This window comes from Apiospora kogelbergensis (assembly GCF_038363985.1).
Source record: "Apiospora kogelbergensis strain CBS 113332 chromosome Unknown utg000009l_segment0_segment0, whole genome shotgun sequence".
NCBI lineage: Eukaryota > Fungi > Ascomycota > Sordariomycetes > Amphisphaeriales > Apiosporaceae > Apiospora > Apiospora kogelbergensis.
Window position 1 is genome coordinate 918,459 of NW_027117426.1, and position 16,631 is coordinate 935,089.

The 16,631-nt window shown below is 52.4% G+C and overlaps 6 protein-coding genes across 6 annotated transcripts; 3 read left to right on the forward strand and 3 right to left on the reverse strand.

Moving 5' to 3' along the window:
- Positions 1-2,253: 2,253 nt before the first annotated feature.
- PG998_013372 (uncharacterized protein) lies at positions 2,254-3,028 on the forward strand (the record flags this gene model as incomplete). Its single annotated transcript, XM_066880188.1, has 2 exons — positions 2,254-2,433; positions 2,558-3,028. The coding sequence occupies 2 exons, from the start codon at positions 2,254-2,256 to the stop codon at positions 3,026-3,028; spliced, it is 651 nt and encodes a 216-aa protein (XP_066724327.1).
- A 1,215-nt stretch (positions 3,029-4,243) lies between these two features.
- Positions 4,244-6,175, reverse strand: PG998_013373 (ENTH domain-containing protein; the record flags this gene model as incomplete). The annotated part of the gene is made up of 4 exons (XM_066880189.1): positions 4,244-5,607; positions 5,665-5,885; positions 5,956-6,025; positions 6,103-6,175. The coding sequence occupies 4 exons, from the start codon at positions 6,173-6,175 to the stop codon at positions 4,244-4,246; spliced, it is 1,728 nt and encodes a 575-aa protein (XP_066724328.1).
- Positions 6,176-7,525: 1,350 nt separating this feature from the next.
- On the reverse strand, positions 7,526-11,103 carry PG998_013374 (MOZ/SAS family protein; the record flags this gene model as incomplete). Its single annotated transcript, XM_066880190.1, has 4 exons — positions 7,526-9,290; positions 9,406-10,204; positions 10,257-10,304; positions 10,362-11,103. 4 exons carry the CDS (start codon positions 11,101-11,103, stop codon positions 7,526-7,528), a joined length of 3,354 nt encoding a protein of 1,117 aa, XP_066724329.1.
- A 765-nt stretch (positions 11,104-11,868) lies between these two features.
- PG998_013375 (uncharacterized protein) lies at positions 11,869-12,345 on the forward strand (the record flags this gene model as incomplete). Its single annotated transcript, XM_066880191.1, has 4 exons — positions 11,869-11,916; positions 11,987-12,079; positions 12,161-12,259; positions 12,325-12,345. 4 exons carry the CDS (start codon positions 11,869-11,871, stop codon positions 12,343-12,345), a joined length of 261 nt encoding a protein of 86 aa, XP_066724330.1.
- Positions 12,346-12,538: 193 nt separating this feature from the next.
- On the reverse strand, positions 12,539-13,744 carry PG998_013376 (uncharacterized protein; the record flags this gene model as incomplete). The annotated part of the gene is made up of 1 exon (XM_066880192.1): positions 12,539-13,744. The coding sequence occupies one exon, from the start codon at positions 13,742-13,744 to the stop codon at positions 12,539-12,541; it is 1,206 nt and encodes a 401-aa protein (XP_066724331.1).
- A 497-nt stretch (positions 13,745-14,241) lies between these two features.
- PG998_013377 (60S ribosomal protein eL8) lies at positions 14,242-15,410 on the forward strand (the record flags this gene model as incomplete). Its single annotated transcript, XM_066880193.1, has 4 exons — positions 14,242-14,247; positions 14,508-14,579; positions 14,645-15,154; positions 15,210-15,410. The coding sequence occupies 4 exons, from the start codon at positions 14,242-14,244 to the stop codon at positions 15,408-15,410; spliced, it is 789 nt and encodes a 262-aa protein (XP_066724332.1).
- Positions 15,411-16,631: the final 1,221 nt, after the last annotated feature.

Consider the following 16,631-nt stretch of genomic DNA (forward strand, 5'->3'; position numbering starts at 1 on the left):
TGATGGGTGCGATAGGGCCCCAATGGTGGCAGGTTGGGGGTTGTCGCAAGGAGAAGAGGTGGATGTGGCCGAAGTCAATATTTTTTTCGCGATGACCTGGGCGAGCTCCCTTGGGTAGGATGGAAAAGAAGCCGGGGTGCTGCTAGGGACAGCTGCACGAAATGCAAAGCCCAAGACCGGCTAAAAAATGGATTGACTGATGTACAGTACAGACAATGGACAATGGACGAACAAGGTCTTGGAGAACAAACCAATGTTCCAATCTTGCAGAATCTGGGCTGGGATGATGAAAAGGAAGAAAGATGCGCCAGTAAAGCTCAAGTGGGTGCCGGGATGAGACGTGAGCGTGTGAGAGCAAGAGCGTCGAAGAATTGAATGGGCGGAACTGGACACGGCTGGGCAGCAGTTGATGGGGACTCCCAGTCGCGCGCAGGTCACAGCTTTCTTTTTCCACTTGGCGGAACCTCCTTGTACTGTAGGTGCAAGGTGCCTGTGCTAGCGAGGTTCATGTCTATGCTGGCAAGGCAGCTCAGTAGGTCGGTAGGTGTCGACCCAATCCGTTCTGTCAATGTCAATTAATCAATGATGCGATCAATCACTGGCCAAGACAGAGAGATAAAAATGGAGAGAGTTGAGCCCAGGAGAAAACAGTCGGCACTCGAGAATTTCTAGCAGCTTCACTAGGACAAGAGGACTCAGGCACTGGATTGCTTGTTATGGCACCTAAGCAGCGCAGCCTGAGGCAAAGTCACATGAGAGAGGGAATGCACAAGTTCCAGGAAGCAACACTTAGGATTCACTCTTTCGGTCACTAGACTAGGAAGAAGATGCGGTTTTACTTGACGATGCTACACTCTTCCTAACCAGTCGAAAGCTCGGTGTTTCAACTGCTGTTCTGCTCTAGTCGCAAAGGTATAAGACAAAACAAATGGTCGGTGGGCGTTTTTGGGTTTATATAGGTCTCTGTTCTCGTGGCAGTGTTCGGGATCCTGAAGGTACTACCAATCACACTGCAAACTGAAGTTTTTGATTGTTAAGCAAGGCAGACTCGCGGTGCTGCGGACACTGCTGCCTGGATTGAACAAGACTCACCAGCACCAATCGCTTATTCTCGGAATTGGACTTGATATCTTCAAAAATAAAGGCGTTATCCCAGTTGCAAGACTCTAGAATTGATATATATATCAGTCTCATGTTAGAAGTATGTGCTGCCCAGAGTTAGGTACCGCAGCCAATGCTAATTGGGTATGAAGCTTGGGCAGCTGAACGATTGGGCAAGCAACTGGCGATGGGATGATTGGCAGCGCACACCTTGTTCGTTATTCGCAATGGAATTCTTAAGCTAGCTACATGTACTCATTACTGAGAAACGCGCCAGACGCGCCTGCCCCTCCTCTTATGGCCATGGTAGGTACGGTATTGACGGAAGGGTTGCGACGTTGTGACCGCAGAGATGGTTCAAGACCCTTGCTAGGATGTGTTCGCGCCTCTGCTTTGCTGGGAGTGGATGGAAAGAGATCTACGCCCAAAACACGGTCGCGCGCGTCAGTCCCTCACTCACACTCACAAGCAAAAGGCCGCTAATCGTGCCAGAAGCAGTAAAGCTCCCAGCCTCACGATATTTCTATGTTTCCGTGTAGCAATTGAGAATCCCCTACTAATCGAACAACATATCGTGTATGCACGCCCTCGATGTTGGAAATTGACTGAGTCCCTTGTCATCGCGAAACCTGCGAGGTTACTGTTTCCCTGGTCTTCCTTTTTTTTTTTTTTCTCTTCCTCTCGCGCGACATTACCGACTTTCGCTGTCACTACTTTGAATACCTACACATCCAGACCCGATCATTTCAAGCGCCCGAAATTTTGATACCCTCTGAAGCTTATCCGAATTCCATCTGCAAGCCCGCGCAGTCGACTACGGCAAATAGATCATTCGCATGCGCAACAGAAAAAGAGGCCATTACTCTTATTCAATCTGTTGTTCGCGACCCGGCGACTCCACGCGTATATCAGAGAAACAGCCAACAAAATCCACCACGGTTTCCACTACCGAGAATACCACCTAAAAGACCGACAGCAGTCCGCGAACATCGACAACGACAACCCCAGCAGCATCCTAAGGGTTTTCCGGACCTCGAGCGCATACTACCGCCGCACCCGTGTCCCGCGTTTCCGTGGCAATAGGGAAACCACAGGTCGCGCAGCCCAAGGGCAAAGCCAAGGATATGAACAATTACGCCAGTACCACTATGAATGATCACAGGCACTCCGAACGGCAGGGGGCTCGCACGCCCTGTCCCATCGGCCTGGCACAGCGAGCGCGAGCGCGTCACGGATGCCCGGGGGAGGTTTGCGCCGCCCGTACAAAATCCCCAGCAGGCCGAGCCGTACGAGCAAATATCCGATGAACACCGGTCCGAAATAAACGATTGCGTATGTTGTTTTCTTTTTCTCCTTCGTGAGGCGCCGGTTTTGGTGACTGCAGTATGCGCCTAGTGAATAAAAACAAAGGGGGAGAGAAAATCGACGATCGACTAATCACCATTTTTTCCCACAGTTCCAACTTTTTGATATGAATAAAGACGAACAGCTCGACTTCTCCGAATTCCGCTACGCCCTGCAAGCCCTGGGCTTCTCCTCCCTCCCGCGCGCCGAGCTGATCGCCTCCTTCAAAGAATACGCCGTGCCGCGGCCGAACTGGAAACCTCTACCGCAGCTGCCCTCGCACCCGGCGCCCTCTTCGACGCCCGGCGTGGTGGACCTCCGACTGCCGCGCGAGGGCTTCCAGATGATCGCGGCGGCGTACATCGCGTCGCGCGACCCGCGCGAGGAGCTGCTTAAGACGTTCGACCTGTTCGACAAGGGCAACAAGGGCATCATCACCGTCGACGACCTGCGCATCGTCGTCAAGGAGCTGGGCGAGGACGTACCCGAGAACGAGCTGCGGAGCATGATCGAGCAGTTCGACATCGAAGACAAGGGCGGCGTCGGGAGGGAAGAGTTCCTGGGCATCTTCTCGAGTGGATGAAGAGGCGAAAAAGCACATAATAGAGGAGAGGCAAAATCTTCATGAGCTTTTACTTACGACGCCCGCGCCCCGTCTCATTCAATACGGACGGCGTTTTCGGCTTAGGGGGAAGGGCTGGCCGTTGACGAGAAAAGGATGGGATGGGAGTGCTAACAAGCTGTCACCAAGGGATCAGCATATGGCGCCATCTCCACACGCGCTTCCTGGAAAACAGACATGGGGGAGGGAAAGATAAGGGGGGTGACACCCATATCAAACGGATCTACGACCAAGAGATAACAAAAGATGTGGTCTCTTCCAAGTGGCAAGCCGCGAGGAGATGGGCAGAAAGAGGCCATGAAGGCCCTAGGAGATCAGGCATAACTTGCGTGGTATCATCGTAGCCGCTTCCCAGAAGCCCGAGTCCAGGTAATATGGCGTCTGGTAACGAGCTGGGACGAGAGTTTGAATATACCCAAACTGGTTTATAGTCCTGTACGCACACTCAGAAAGGAGCCCGTTGGCATATAAGGCTTCTTAATAGTAATTAAACGTCATAAAGTCAACTCAGGTTATATGCGACAAAGTGGTATAGTCCCAAGAGGTCTACAATAAGTCACAGGATTATGGCTGCACCAAGGCAAAATTTGGTTGGCTCCGTGAATGTCTAATTACTGTTCTCTCATATTGCCCACCTGATTATGCTCAAAGAAAAATAACGTAAAGGTTGATGCAGAGCACTGAGATGGTGGTTTTTAGATGTTTTTATATTGTACGTACAGAATGGGCAGAGTTCGCTATATGGAATCAGAGGCGGCCGGTTGAAGGTGGTGTCTATAAACTAAGAATGGTTTGGGCCTGTGAAGACCATGGCGCCTTATTGTGTGAATAGAAGAGTATCCGGGTTTCTTCAGCCATCTATCCATCCATCCCTCTCGGGGCAAACTCAGTTCGCTGCAAGATCTCGACCCAGAGAGGGCAACACCGCTCTGCTAACCCTCTCCTAGGCGATGCGATGGCCGCACGGCAAAGTACCCAACACTTGATACAAAGCAGTCCTTCGCGGCTTGCGGTGATGGGATGAGGTTCGGTAAGTAAAGATGCCCCCAGCCGGGAAATTACAAAGGCTTGGGGGTCTGACGCAGAGGCACCCAATAACGTGTCTGGGAAGCCTCCGTTCTTGTAGGGGGCGAAGAAAACATTAGCGAATGCCTTAGACATGTAAAAATATGCTATTTAGAATTGGATCAAGTCTTGACCCGGCTGCTGGTTGTTCTGCTGTGGCCGTTGTTGGAAAGGGTTGCTTTGTCCGCCGTAGCCACCATTCATGCCCATATTTGCCGGTCCCGTGGCAGCAGGCATCTGCTGGCCTCCATATGATACAGTAGGCATGCCAGTGAACTGTTGCCGCATGAAGGGGTTGTTCCCCGTGGCGTCTGCCGTGACTCTGTTGATGCCTGCGCCAGCAGAGTTGACGAAAGTACCAGGGGCGGTATGTTGAGCTGGAATACGAAGATTGCCAGTGTTGCCATAAGTATCCATACCTTCGCCACTGGCGAGGAGGGAGTTGAGTTTCGCCTCGTGTTCGTTCATCTCCTTGGGTGGTTGCTGCGGCTGGGAGAAGGTAGGTTGTGGCGGAGGTGTGAAAGTCTGCAGGGTCTTCTGCTCAGGTAAGGATTGCATGTTGTTCAATGTGGGCATAGGAGGGGCCTTCTGTGGTTGAGGCCGGCCAAATCCAGAGGCGAAAGGGTTGTTGGAACCGGTGGGCGTAGGCTTGATGGAAGGAGGAGCCATGTTGTTGTTACCGGTGGCCCACGGGTTGTTGCTGCCTGGCTGAGCAACTGGCTCGAGCGATGCTGTCGACTGTTGGTTGAACTGAGGCTGCTGGGGTTGCTGAGGCTGCTGGGCATAAGGATTGTTGAAGCCCGTTTGCATGGGGAACTGTTGCTGGGGCTGTTGCAGCTGTTGTTGGCTCTGCTGCTGCTGCTGCTGCTGCTGCTGTTGCCCATAAGGGTCATACATGCCAGTTGGCTGGTTGGCAAAGTTGTTCTGGAATCCGTTGTTCGGATAGCCAGTGTACTGGTTGTTCATGTTGAAACCTGTCGGCTGCATCCCAATCGGGCTCTGAGCTGTAGTTGGGTTACCGAACCAGTCAACGTTATTACCTTGCTGGTAGCCCATGTTCATACCCGTAGCTTGCGGTTGTTGGCTTGTACTGGAAAACGGGTCGTCGTCGAACAGCGAGGTCGCATTACTTTGCTCCAACTCCTTTCGACGACGTTCCTCTTCTTCTTGACTTAGCTTGATAGCCTTGGCGAGGTCGTCGTCGACATCTTCACCTCCCCGGCCCTCACGCCTCTTCCTATCTTCCTCCTCTTGGTATTTGCTGGCCTCGAGCGCCAGCTTGTACTCGGCATCGTCTTCGTCGCTGTTTCTTCGCGGTCGCTGGTGTCGTTGTGATGGTGGTGGCAAGGAGCCTTCGGGTGCGAATTCCTCGATGCCGGTCACTCGAGACTTCCAGGTCTTGCGATCGCTCCGTTCGGCTCGCAGTCTCTCTTCGTCCTGGAGAAGAGCCGACAGCTCTTTCGCCGCAACTCGAACTAGCGCATGTGTGAGCTTATACTATCTGTATTGCTTTTTCTGCATTGATTTCTTACCATTCTGTCCCACGTCGCGCCCGTCTTCGTCGACGTGCTGGAATTCGCGCAGGGTTCTTATGAGATAGATGTTTTTGCGAGCCCAAGTCACTATCAGCTCGGAGCCCTCATGTAAACAATAGTCGAGGACTTTCAAAGCTTTAAGGACGTGGCGCCAATTCTTTCCTTTGTCGTTCAGGCGTTTGTCGATCATGTCCACGATGTCGTAGAATTCTGTCGAACTTTTGAGGCAATGTCAGCAATGGCACGACACGAAGCGGTGCCTCGCTAAATATTGGGACGGGTACCTACGAATTGTACGTCAACTGGGCGATCTCGCTCATCTGTGTCCCGGTCGGTCCCCAGGGGTCATTGCTCGTCGCTGTGTGTTATGCGTCAGTACGATGGAGGCTTGCGCGAGGGTGCAGCATGTAGAACGAATGCGATTAGCGAACTGACCTTCGCGCACTTTGACCTGGACGGTTGAATAGCCCTTGGTGACATTCTTCACACTTCGCATTACCTTCGACATCTTGGCGGTTTGGGTCGACTAAGCGAGCGCAGAGGCGGAAGCAGAGCGCGGGTTTTCTGTAATGGTATATTGTAGAGAGGGAGGACTAGAGGTTGTAGTGGCTTTGTTTCCAACAGTCCGAAGCTGCGCACGTTTGGCACCGGATGGCGGGAGGCGACGCAAGGCTGATGACGACGGTTGAGAGAAGGCGCAGATCCAACCAGTGGACTGGAGTGGATTGAGAGCGAATGATCGAATCAGGTAGCTGCGCGTTTTCAGGCTGGTCTTTTTGTTTCCCCTGTCTCCCTTTTGCTGTATATTGTGTGGTTGCTCTTGAATGGGGTTTTATTTGACTATGCGCGGTCCGGTCAGGTATTTGTACTTGTAGTAGTAAAGATGCCTTGGGTTGTCTCCCGTATGCGTATGTTTAGGTTCGCTCCTTTTTCGGTGCCCTGCAAGCAAGTCGCAACAGTGCGGTGCGCGGATGGATGACTGACACGGCACCAAATGATGGATTTCGCCCGTACGTTTTCGAGTGACAGTTGCGTAGGAGCATACGAGGTTGGGGAGAGGGGTTTATCTGGCGCGTGTGTCTGAGAGGTGTGCGTGGTTCTCCCTCTCTCTCTTCTCGTTCTGATGGTGCAGCTTAGCTAGCAGCTAGAAAAAGAGCCCAGAGAGTGTCTGGCAAGCGCCCAGCCCAAGCAATTAAGCAGCGTAATGGCCCAGTGGCCCAGGCTTGGCACAACTGGAGAGAGCAAGCATGGAGCATTGGTCCAGGCTAATGACTGGTGCCACTACCTAAATTACCTCCCAACTTCCTGCTGTTCAAACGGTACAGGACATGCCCGGTTTGTGCTCAGCTGATCAAATGGTTTGGAATGTTTGAGAGAAGGGTGCCCGGTTTAAGCGGACCAATCCTGTCTATTGTTTTCACGAGAATTGCTACGACATGTTTCAGGGGATTCCCTCCTTTACTGCCGTTTGCCCTTCACCATGTCTACGGAGATAACGTATGGTTTGTAGAAAAGCAAATGACGTAGCCTGGGCCCACGAGAGGCCATGTTCAGAACATCTGGAGCCTCCGCTTGATGTCGGGATGCAAGAAAACTTTAAAGCACATTTCACCCCATAGCCCAGTGGACTGTATCAGCAAGTCTGATAGCATTATTGAGGTATATTTCTGTCCAAGGGAACGCCATTGGGCAGCTACCCTGCTCGTGAGCCTCTGATCACGAGCCTCAAATACAGATGTGCCAGAAACATGCCCCCAATGGCCAACGCCGGCCATCACTCCCACGGCTAAAACAATAAGAAGAAAAATACACTATGTGCTGAACGGCAAGTCAGCTGGTTATCTCATCGTACAGGCGGCTATTCCTCCTCCCCCTCTGCGTCCTCGTCCCCCATCTCCACGTCGACGTTGTGTTCTATGCTGTTGGCTACCACACCGTTACTTTCCAGAGCTTGCATCTCATTGGCTTCGGGTCCGGCCGTGCCGTTTGCAGATTCGTCAGTTTTGGACCCTCTCTTAGTCTTGGACTCCTTCACTTGAACCTGCACCGTGTCTTCGGCATTCTCACCACTTGCTGACTTGGGCGCGCTGAGGGACGCCTGGCGCTGTTTCTCGCGTTCGAGCCAAGCAGGCGGCAAGCCAGGGCCACTGTCGGCGTTACCGTAGTCACTCTTCTTTGTTCCTTTAGGCCAGCGTCCAGGCCCACGACCTGTGCCGCCAGTCTTCCGACGTGCTGTTGTAGCCTTTGGCTTGGCAGCTGGCTTCCGTACGCCTGTGCCAACTGAACGCCTCACCCGTGGCCTGGGCACTGTTGCGGGTGTACGTACGACTGCAGGTCGAGCGATGGTTGAGGTAATCCGAGACATACCAGGCCGCTTGAGGTTGACGGGCGGGAAAACTTCGAAGCGAGTAGTAGGTATATCGCTGTATGGAGCCGACCAGTCTGTCTTTGCAGCTGCCGAGGGTCCAGAACTACCATTGGTAGATATACCATCTTGCTTGCTAATCTCAACGTGGACATTTTCCTTGTCGGTACTATTTGTGGCTGGCTCAACTCCGGGTCCTATCACTGAATTGTCATTTGGTTCTGTGGACTCCAGAATAGTGACCTCGGTCTCAACCGATGGCTTGGGCAGGACGCCGTTGGCAAGAGCAAAATCACCCGTGGCGATTCCGCTTTGCGCCAAAAGCTGAACAGGTTTGGGCTCTTCCTCTTCTTCTCGTGGCGCTATCGCATTGAGAGCAGGTCCAAGTTCGAAATTCGTAGCATTGCTTCGTCCCATGACATACGGCGTCCAAGTCAATGCTTCGTCTCTCAACTTCACGTAATTTTTCAACTCCCACTTCTCGACGTAGTCTTGACAGAACTTCAGGTCAACACGGAAGGCATACATCTTCGTTTGCGGGTCTCGGACAAGACACCGCAAACCCTCCAAAGCTGAGATGACGTCGTCGGGCATCATGCCGGTATCGTCGGCGATCTTGCGAATGCTGAGTCCCTTCTTCTGGGGCTTCTCCGCAGGGCCATTCTCAAGAAGATATTTGCATATTACCAGTCGCCAATAGTTGCGATAGGAGACCAGACCCATATCGGACAGGGGTTTTTCGGGAGAGCCGTTTTTCTCTTCGACACGGGTTAGAAGATATGAGAAATCGATAAGGAGGTTACCGTAGCCTTTTCGCTGGTGTATAGGTAATGTCAGAATGCAGCTAACATTGTTCTGGCTACTCGCTCGTTTTTCTTTGGAGAAGTAACCAACGAAGTGATAGCCGAGATCATCGTACTCGCATAGTACATAGAAAAGGAAAGGCTCGACGTCGTAGTAAAGGGTTTTAGAGCCGAGGAAGAGCTTAGCAAGCAAGCAGAGGTTCTGACAGTAGACGGGGTTTTTCCGCCCATCCACCTCGAAAAAGGAGACAGATCCGTGACGATAAATTTCGTCCCCCGGCGGGTGCTTCGCGGGGCATTTTAGCTTATGCCTCCACGCGACATAGTCCGAGTTCATGTATTTGAGACAGAACTCGCAGATATACAACACCCTGTTGCGGCTGTATTCTTCGGGGTACGGGGCCGCGTACCAGGTGTCAATCTCCCACCCGCCGAATTCGATGCATTCGATTTGACTGGCGGGCCCCCGCGGCCTTCTTGGATTTCTTGAGGGGCACCTCCAGCTCCGCTTGCATTGCTAGCAGCCGGTTCCTCCATTCTTCGTCGGCCTTTTGCTTGGCCTCGTCGAACCGTCGCCGGTCATCCTTGGTGGGCAACGTCTTGGAAGTGTCTGCCTCAGCTTCGGTGAGAATGCCACCGTAAGGTTTACCTTTCAGCTCATCTGTTTCCTTGTCATAAAAGGAATAAAAAGGCTGCGTATAGCTGGAAGACATAAATGGGGCCATGGTTAAGGGTGCTTCTGCCGCAGTTGTAGGGGCGGCGACCGATCGAGCTGACCGTGATGGCGCAGGTCGACCAAAACGCTTCCTAGGTTTTGGTTTCTTGGATATGATCTGCTGGAGCTCCCCGGCATTCACACGCATTGTTAATTCAAGTTGGTTGCGTGACTTTTTCGAGACGGTGCAAGGTCCAGCCGAATTCGAAATCTTAATTCGAAGCGAGCGCGATGAACGGGGCCGCAGCGCCTCATTGGCTTCATCTGCCTCATCTTGAGGCGCCTCGTCTTGGGTCGATACGTCACTAGTGTTCCTTCGTCGCTTTCGAAGTGACATGGCTCCGTCTTCCACCTCTAATGACTCGGCTTCAACTGAAGAGGTTTTGCGCTTTCGCAGGATTCGAGATCCATCCATGGGGTCATCGTCAAGGACCAGCTGGTTGAAAACGGAATGCGAATCTGGTTTACTAGTTCCCCGTGACGCTGGTAACAAATCTCGTGCAAGCTTCGAGTCGGTAAGTCTACGACTTGAGGCCGGCGATGGTGCCCCATCGTCAGCTTCGATTGTTGCTTCTGCGTCTTCTGCAACAGAGCCTGCGTCTATTTCAGATACATCGTCGCCTACACACTCCGGGCATCTCCAGCCAGTGGGGGCTAGCATCATGTTAGTTGGGCATTCCATGAGATACACGTAGTAGAGACTTACAGTTATTGTCGTCGAGCGCGCTTGCATCTCTTGCACACTGCTGGTGGGCTGTTGACGCCAGTTAGTAAGGACAATCACCAGTCTTTTGTTCAAATATCAACGTACAGTGTTCGCCACAGCCTTTGCAAGCAAGGTAAGCTTCGAATTCCTCGCCCGGATCATGTTCTTCATCCTTTTTGCAGAACATGCAAGTATTCGTTTCTGGCGCTTCCGACTCTTCGTCTTCGTCATCTTCGTCAGCCTCGACGGCATCGTCCCATTCGGCCGCGCTGTCGCTCGAGACAGAGCTGGCATCAGCATCAGCTTCGCTCTCGCTTTCTTCGTCTGTTTCGCCAGGTTTGATTTTGACGGCGCCAACTCCCTCAGCCTCATCTTCTTCGTCAGCCTCTTCGTCCGACAGAGTTGTCTGGTCGCCAACCGGCTCGGCGGCTTCGTCATCATCCTCTCCATCAGCATCCTCCTCGGAGGGTGCATCTTCTTCAAGGGTATCTTGACCTAGTTCGCTGCCTGAATCTCGGTCGGCTTCGCTTTGGTCTGCTGGGTTGTCTGCTGGTTCCTCGTCCGCCTGATCATCGTCGTCAACATCCCCCATGGTTTCATCTTCTGCGCCATCGACAGGATATTCGCTATGCCCGTCTCTGTTTACACTGTTGGGGGCAGGACTTCTCGGGGCTTGGTTGCTCGTAACATCGGGGTTTGGTGGTGTATTGGTGTCGGTAGTGGTCGCGCCCAAGGCATTGCTTCCATTGTCGATGTCCATAGTTTTAGCAGCATTGTCTTGGTCCAGTTCGGCGTCATCCTCTGACCGAAGGACACTTTGTTGCAATTCTTCTTCTGCTTCGGCCATTTTTACGCTTCATGCAATGTTCCGTACGGTGCCTTGTCGTAGATAGCCCAGGTGGGTACGTTGGTCGCAAGCGGACTCGTCACTGCCGTGAGAAGTAACAGGGAGGCGCAAATCGCGTGGTCGTCATGAGGAGTGTCGCATTCTTTCCAGTGTCGTCTTTCTGGCAAGACTATGGGTTGGGCGTGCAGAGCGCAAAGCACAAACTGGGCTTCGTTGAAGGTTTCGGCGCAAAAGGCATGAGGCTTGGGGTAGGTGGCTGTGGCTTTAAGGACGACAGCTAGCCTGGTCAGCGCGCAATGTTTCGCTTTCCAATCGCGTACTGGGACATTCAAATCAATAAAAGTTCAAGGTCGTTGGATTCGGCACGTGAATTCACGCTCGCTTGCCGCTTGATGCAATGACGAAGTTGGGAAATATGGTCTTGATGCGCGCCCTTCCCTCTCTCCGTGACAGTCCAAGTGTACTCCAAGTGGTCCTGTCCTGTCCAGTACAAGGATCAGTGGATTCACGCGTGTTGCTACGGTAGTTCCACTTATTAGTCATCTCCCAGCTCGGATGGTGGCCTGAGGCATTGAAGCAATCGGCAATTCAATCCGACGTCAACCTGCCCAAGCTTCAAGATAGCTGCAACGAGATCTTTGAAAGCTGCAATTGCAACGGAACGCCTGGCACGGCATTGATTGAGTAAGATAACATTCGGGATGCTGTTTTATGTCTACCGATTGCTAACTAAATGTACCCAGCTGAGCCTGATTTCCCGTCACAATGGCGGTCCCTTTTGAAACCCTGATTCCCTATGGAATTATCCTAGCCGTGAGCGACCTCCCCCAACGTGCAATTGGGCTGCCGAACGAGAGCCTATGCTGAGACTACAGAATACCAGATGTTCGGTGTGACTGGTGCCGGCATGTCCAAGATCAAGAACATGCAGAACGGCGGCAAGCGAGCACGACGATCGGTCGACCAGTGGGACAGAGTACGCCCATCCAATCTCTTCTTCTAATCGCGATATTCCGGGATTGTTGGGGCAAACAAAATGCTAATACACGTGGTGCAGCAAATGATGGATCGCGACCGAAGAATCACTGGATTCCTACGTGGACAGTCGGATTCGCCGATAGCACCGCCAGGCTTCGAGCTGAACAACCCTTGGAGAGTATGTATTAACAAAAAAAAAAGCGACTCGCAGTTGGGTGCATCCCATAGCTGACAATTGACTAGGTTGAGAAGCGGATGTCCTAGAAGAGTTTATCTGGGCCAAGAAGTAGGAGAGCAAGAGCTGAAGAAGTATCACCAATTGTACGAGCTACGGGGTTCGACAGGAGTCCTAGTGGAACGGGTTGCTCAAGTGCAAAAAGGGTATCATTATATATGGTTCCATCTACCCAACGCCAGTGATACAATAGAGACGGTTCTATCAACCAGTCAAATCTTTTCAAATTTGGATCTCCGGCCTATTCTTGTTCAGTCCTTCGAGAAGCATGCATGCCTGGCACAGCTTCTGGCTTGACATGTAGCCGCATCTCTCGCATGAGCCCAACTTCTGCTTCATAATGGGCACTGTGATTGAGGATGCCTTCGGTTCCTTTGGCTTAGAACGATCACCCGTCCCGTTAGACTTTGGTATGGTGATTTCGGTCTCCAGCTTTTCCTCTGCAGCTTTGTCGTTCTCCCTCAACTGCTTCTCCATGGCTGCCATTTCACCTCCTGTGCTCCGGCCATTCGCTGAACCACAGCCGCCTCCATTGTCTTCCTCGGCGGCAGACGGTGCAGGGGCTGCATTAGTCTTGCAAGCGCATGGGTCTTGGGTTTGGCCTGGCACGAGCCTGGCCATGTCCTCGCCGCTGCGAACAACGTCCAATATGGCACTGGGCCGCACCTTTTCGAGGCTCTTGATGAGGGTTCGTGCACTGCCTCTGAAGGCCTCTGGGCTGTATATACACTCGGTGCTGAAATAATCCAACTTTTTGTGATGCGCATACAAAACAATCTCCTTCTCGTAGGCGTATTTGAGCGGCTTGCTCCTCTTGACATCGCTTGCATTGCTGCCGGTCACAATACTAGTTGCTCTTGAGAGTCGCGCCAGGTCCCCCCGGAGAAGATTCATGAGCACCGTTTCGGCCACATCATCAGCGTTGTGTCCAGTCACAACGTGTTTGATGCCCAGCATCTTCGAGCCCCGATCGAGCGCCTGTCGCCTAAAGACTCCGCAGTATGTGCAGTTGCCCTTCTTTCCAATGGTCTCGACGACTTGATCCATAGTCCAACCGTACAACTCATCATAGCCCACGATCTTGAGGGGCATATCATACTGTGCCGCGTTCCTCTTGACCGTCTCTAGTGAGTCATCTCGGTAGCCCTTGATTCCCTCGTCTATACTCAAGAGCACGAGGTCAAGGCCGTACTTGTGTCGTTCATTGAGCGTCTTCAGCACGGATGCCAAGACTGTTGAATCCTTGCCACCGGATGCCCCTATCGCCACCTTCTCCCCGGGATAGAAGAGACCCGAAGATAGAATTGTATGATGGACTTCATCTTCAAATATTTGAATAAAACAGCCTTTGCAGAGTTTCTGGTGGTTCTTCGGTCTTTTGATTAGTGCTCTCTCTGTCTTGCAAACGACACAGAGAGGAGGGGCCATATTGAGTACTGCCGGGCGGGGGCGGGCGTGTTGCAAATACGATGATGTGAGAACAAGTAGAAGAGGTTGGCTTCCAGAATAACCCGCTCCAGCTTTCTGTGGCGGGACGGGAAGCAATTCAGTATGCGTGCAATGGATATTTAGGTGCTACGACTTCTTGGTTCTCCAATGTAGCCGTCGTTTTACTTCTACGTACTCTGTACAGTCATCGATCCTGTACCTGGCAGTCTGAGTCTGACTCTACCAAGTAGTGGGGTCGAGAGGGAGTTCAGAATCATCAGCGCACTAGGCCTAATCCGCGCTAGCCTTATCTCAGAGTGCACGGGCCAGTCCACAATCTCCTCCACAAACCCTACAACCACCAAAAATTATGTGATCCGATAGATTTAGTGGTCTGGGAACTTTTCTCGATAATCGATCTTTTTCCTCATTCCTCTCAGAGCAGATTCGGTCGACGCAACACCAGCACCCAACGACCACACGACCAGTAATCCACAATGGCGGTAAGCATTTGACGTCCTACGACCCTCCGAAGTGCCTTTGCGCATTCGATGCAACATCATAATTGAATCCAATGGCCCTCGCTCGTCGAGGTGTCCATCTTCCGCCTGTTGTCTTCGGACTCGGGTGAAGAATTGGCTTGAGATATCGCGGGTGCTTGCTGAAATATGCCTCCCATATGCGATTCTCTGTAGAGTTCAAGGAAGACTTGCAGTTAAAATGGAAAAACACATTTGCTGATGTCTTCTTTCCTCAATGATAGCCTACCAAGTCCGGCAAGAAGGCCGCCCCGGCCCCCTTCGGTGCCTCCAAGGCAGGCAAGAAGGCCCCTAAGGTGAGTAACACAATCCTACGATCCATCCTCTGTCGACCCTTGATGATGCTGACATCCCCCACCAGAACCCTCTCATCGAGAAGCGCACCCGCAACTTCGGTATCGGTCAGGACATCCAGCCCAAGCGCAACCTCTCCCGCATGGTGAAGTGGCCCGAGTATGTCCTCCTCCAGCGCCAGCGCAAGATCCTCAACATGCGCCTTAAGGTGCCCCCGGCCATCGCCCAGTTCCAGCAGGTTCTCGACCGCAACACTGCTGCCCAGGCTTTCAAGCTCCTCAACAAGTACCGCCCTGAGACCAAGGCCGAGAAGAAGGAGCGTCTCACCAAGGAGGCCACTGCCATCAAGGATGGCAAGAAGAAGGAGGACGTCAGCAAGAAGCCCTACGCCGTCAAGTACGGTCTCAACCACGTCGTCGGCCTGATTGAGAACAAGAAGGCCTCGCTTGTCCTGATCCCCAACGATGTCGACCCTATCGAGCTCGTCATCTTCCTCCCCGCTCTCTGCCGCAAGATGGGTGTGCCTTACGCCATCATCAAGGGCAAGGCCCGTCTCGGCACTGTGGTTCACAAGAAGGTTCGTGCTGAAAACAGCTCTGATATCAATTGTTCGCAACTAACACTCTCATTAGACCGCCGCCGTTCTGGCCCTGACCGAGGTCCGCTCGGAGGACAAGAGCGAGCACTCCAAGCTCGTCAGCGCCATCAAGGAGGGATACATGGCCAACACTGATAACAGCCGCCGACAGTGGGGTGGTGGTATCATGGGCGCCAAGGCCAACATGCGCATCGCCAAGCAGAAGAAGGCTCTGGAGTCTGCCATCAAGGTCTAGATAGGAGTCTAATGATTACATTTGGTCATGGTTAACGGAGTTCATACTTTGCGGAAATGCAATGTACCGGCGTTGGAGGGGTCAAAATGGGAATACCAATCATGGATTTGCATGACACCTACTCCATACACTCTCATCTTGACTAATCGCCCATGTGACTAGGATGTTCCTTCGTATGCACGGGCTCTATTGACTCGTTGGACAATGCGTCTCAACATAATGAACCCTCCCAATTTCCGTAGAAACGAGCAGCAGGCTAGGCGTTTTCGGTGTGCCATCCAATCTTCACCCCGCGTATTGTTCATATCGGCATTTTGCATTCGACCCTACTGGGTAACTCTTGACTCTTCCGCCAAGTCCATCTTGGCAGAATGGAACAATTTGACTAACTCCCACCCCCCAAGGTGTAGCAAACGTACAAACGGGCAAACTTCGATATGCCGAACCCATATCAGCTCACCGCTTCTATGTATATATAGTCCCCAGCAGAGGCTGTGAAGTCACCAGTGGAGCCAGAGCACTCGTCCATGGAGGTTGGAATAGTCGCGAGTCCACAAACGGTTTTACGTCGTTTCAATGGGCACGCATGTTCATTTGTTATGCGTTGATTGGGCACGATAACAGACTACGCGGGGGTGATGCACTGCTGACCCCCTTGTGAGGAAGCGGGGCGCTGATGCCGATCCTTGGGTGTGAGACTACATGCACTATTAACAGATATCTTGGCACTTGGCATCAACATAGCGGACCAAACAACAAAACTCAAAGGTGCACATCACACACAGTTATGCAGAGTTGACCGAGTCGAGAGGCATTGCCTGTGGCAGGAGCCTTGGACAGGCAGCGGTCGGTCTAAGGCCAGCTTATCCTCCCAGGTTCTGGAGTGAGATCTTGCCTGTCGATATTATGCCATTGTGGTGGGAGGGGATCCCAAGCCCTGGGTCAGCCGCGGGTTCCCCGGAGGTATGCTTATCCCCAATCTTCCCCAATCTGGGATGCGAGATCCGTCAAATCTCACATCTCATCAGCCAAGCAACTCGGTACCCGTAGGCCCAGGCAGATCATGCGTCGTTTGCTTCATATGTTTCGAGAATCCAGCACCGAGAAGCCTAGGCTTTGAGGTTTGAACTCGGCACTTGGGTTTGCCAAGCCCAGGTGTATTATTAATATTTCGATAGTCGGAGAAACCCATGCTGAGACACCATGAGAGCCGATATACGC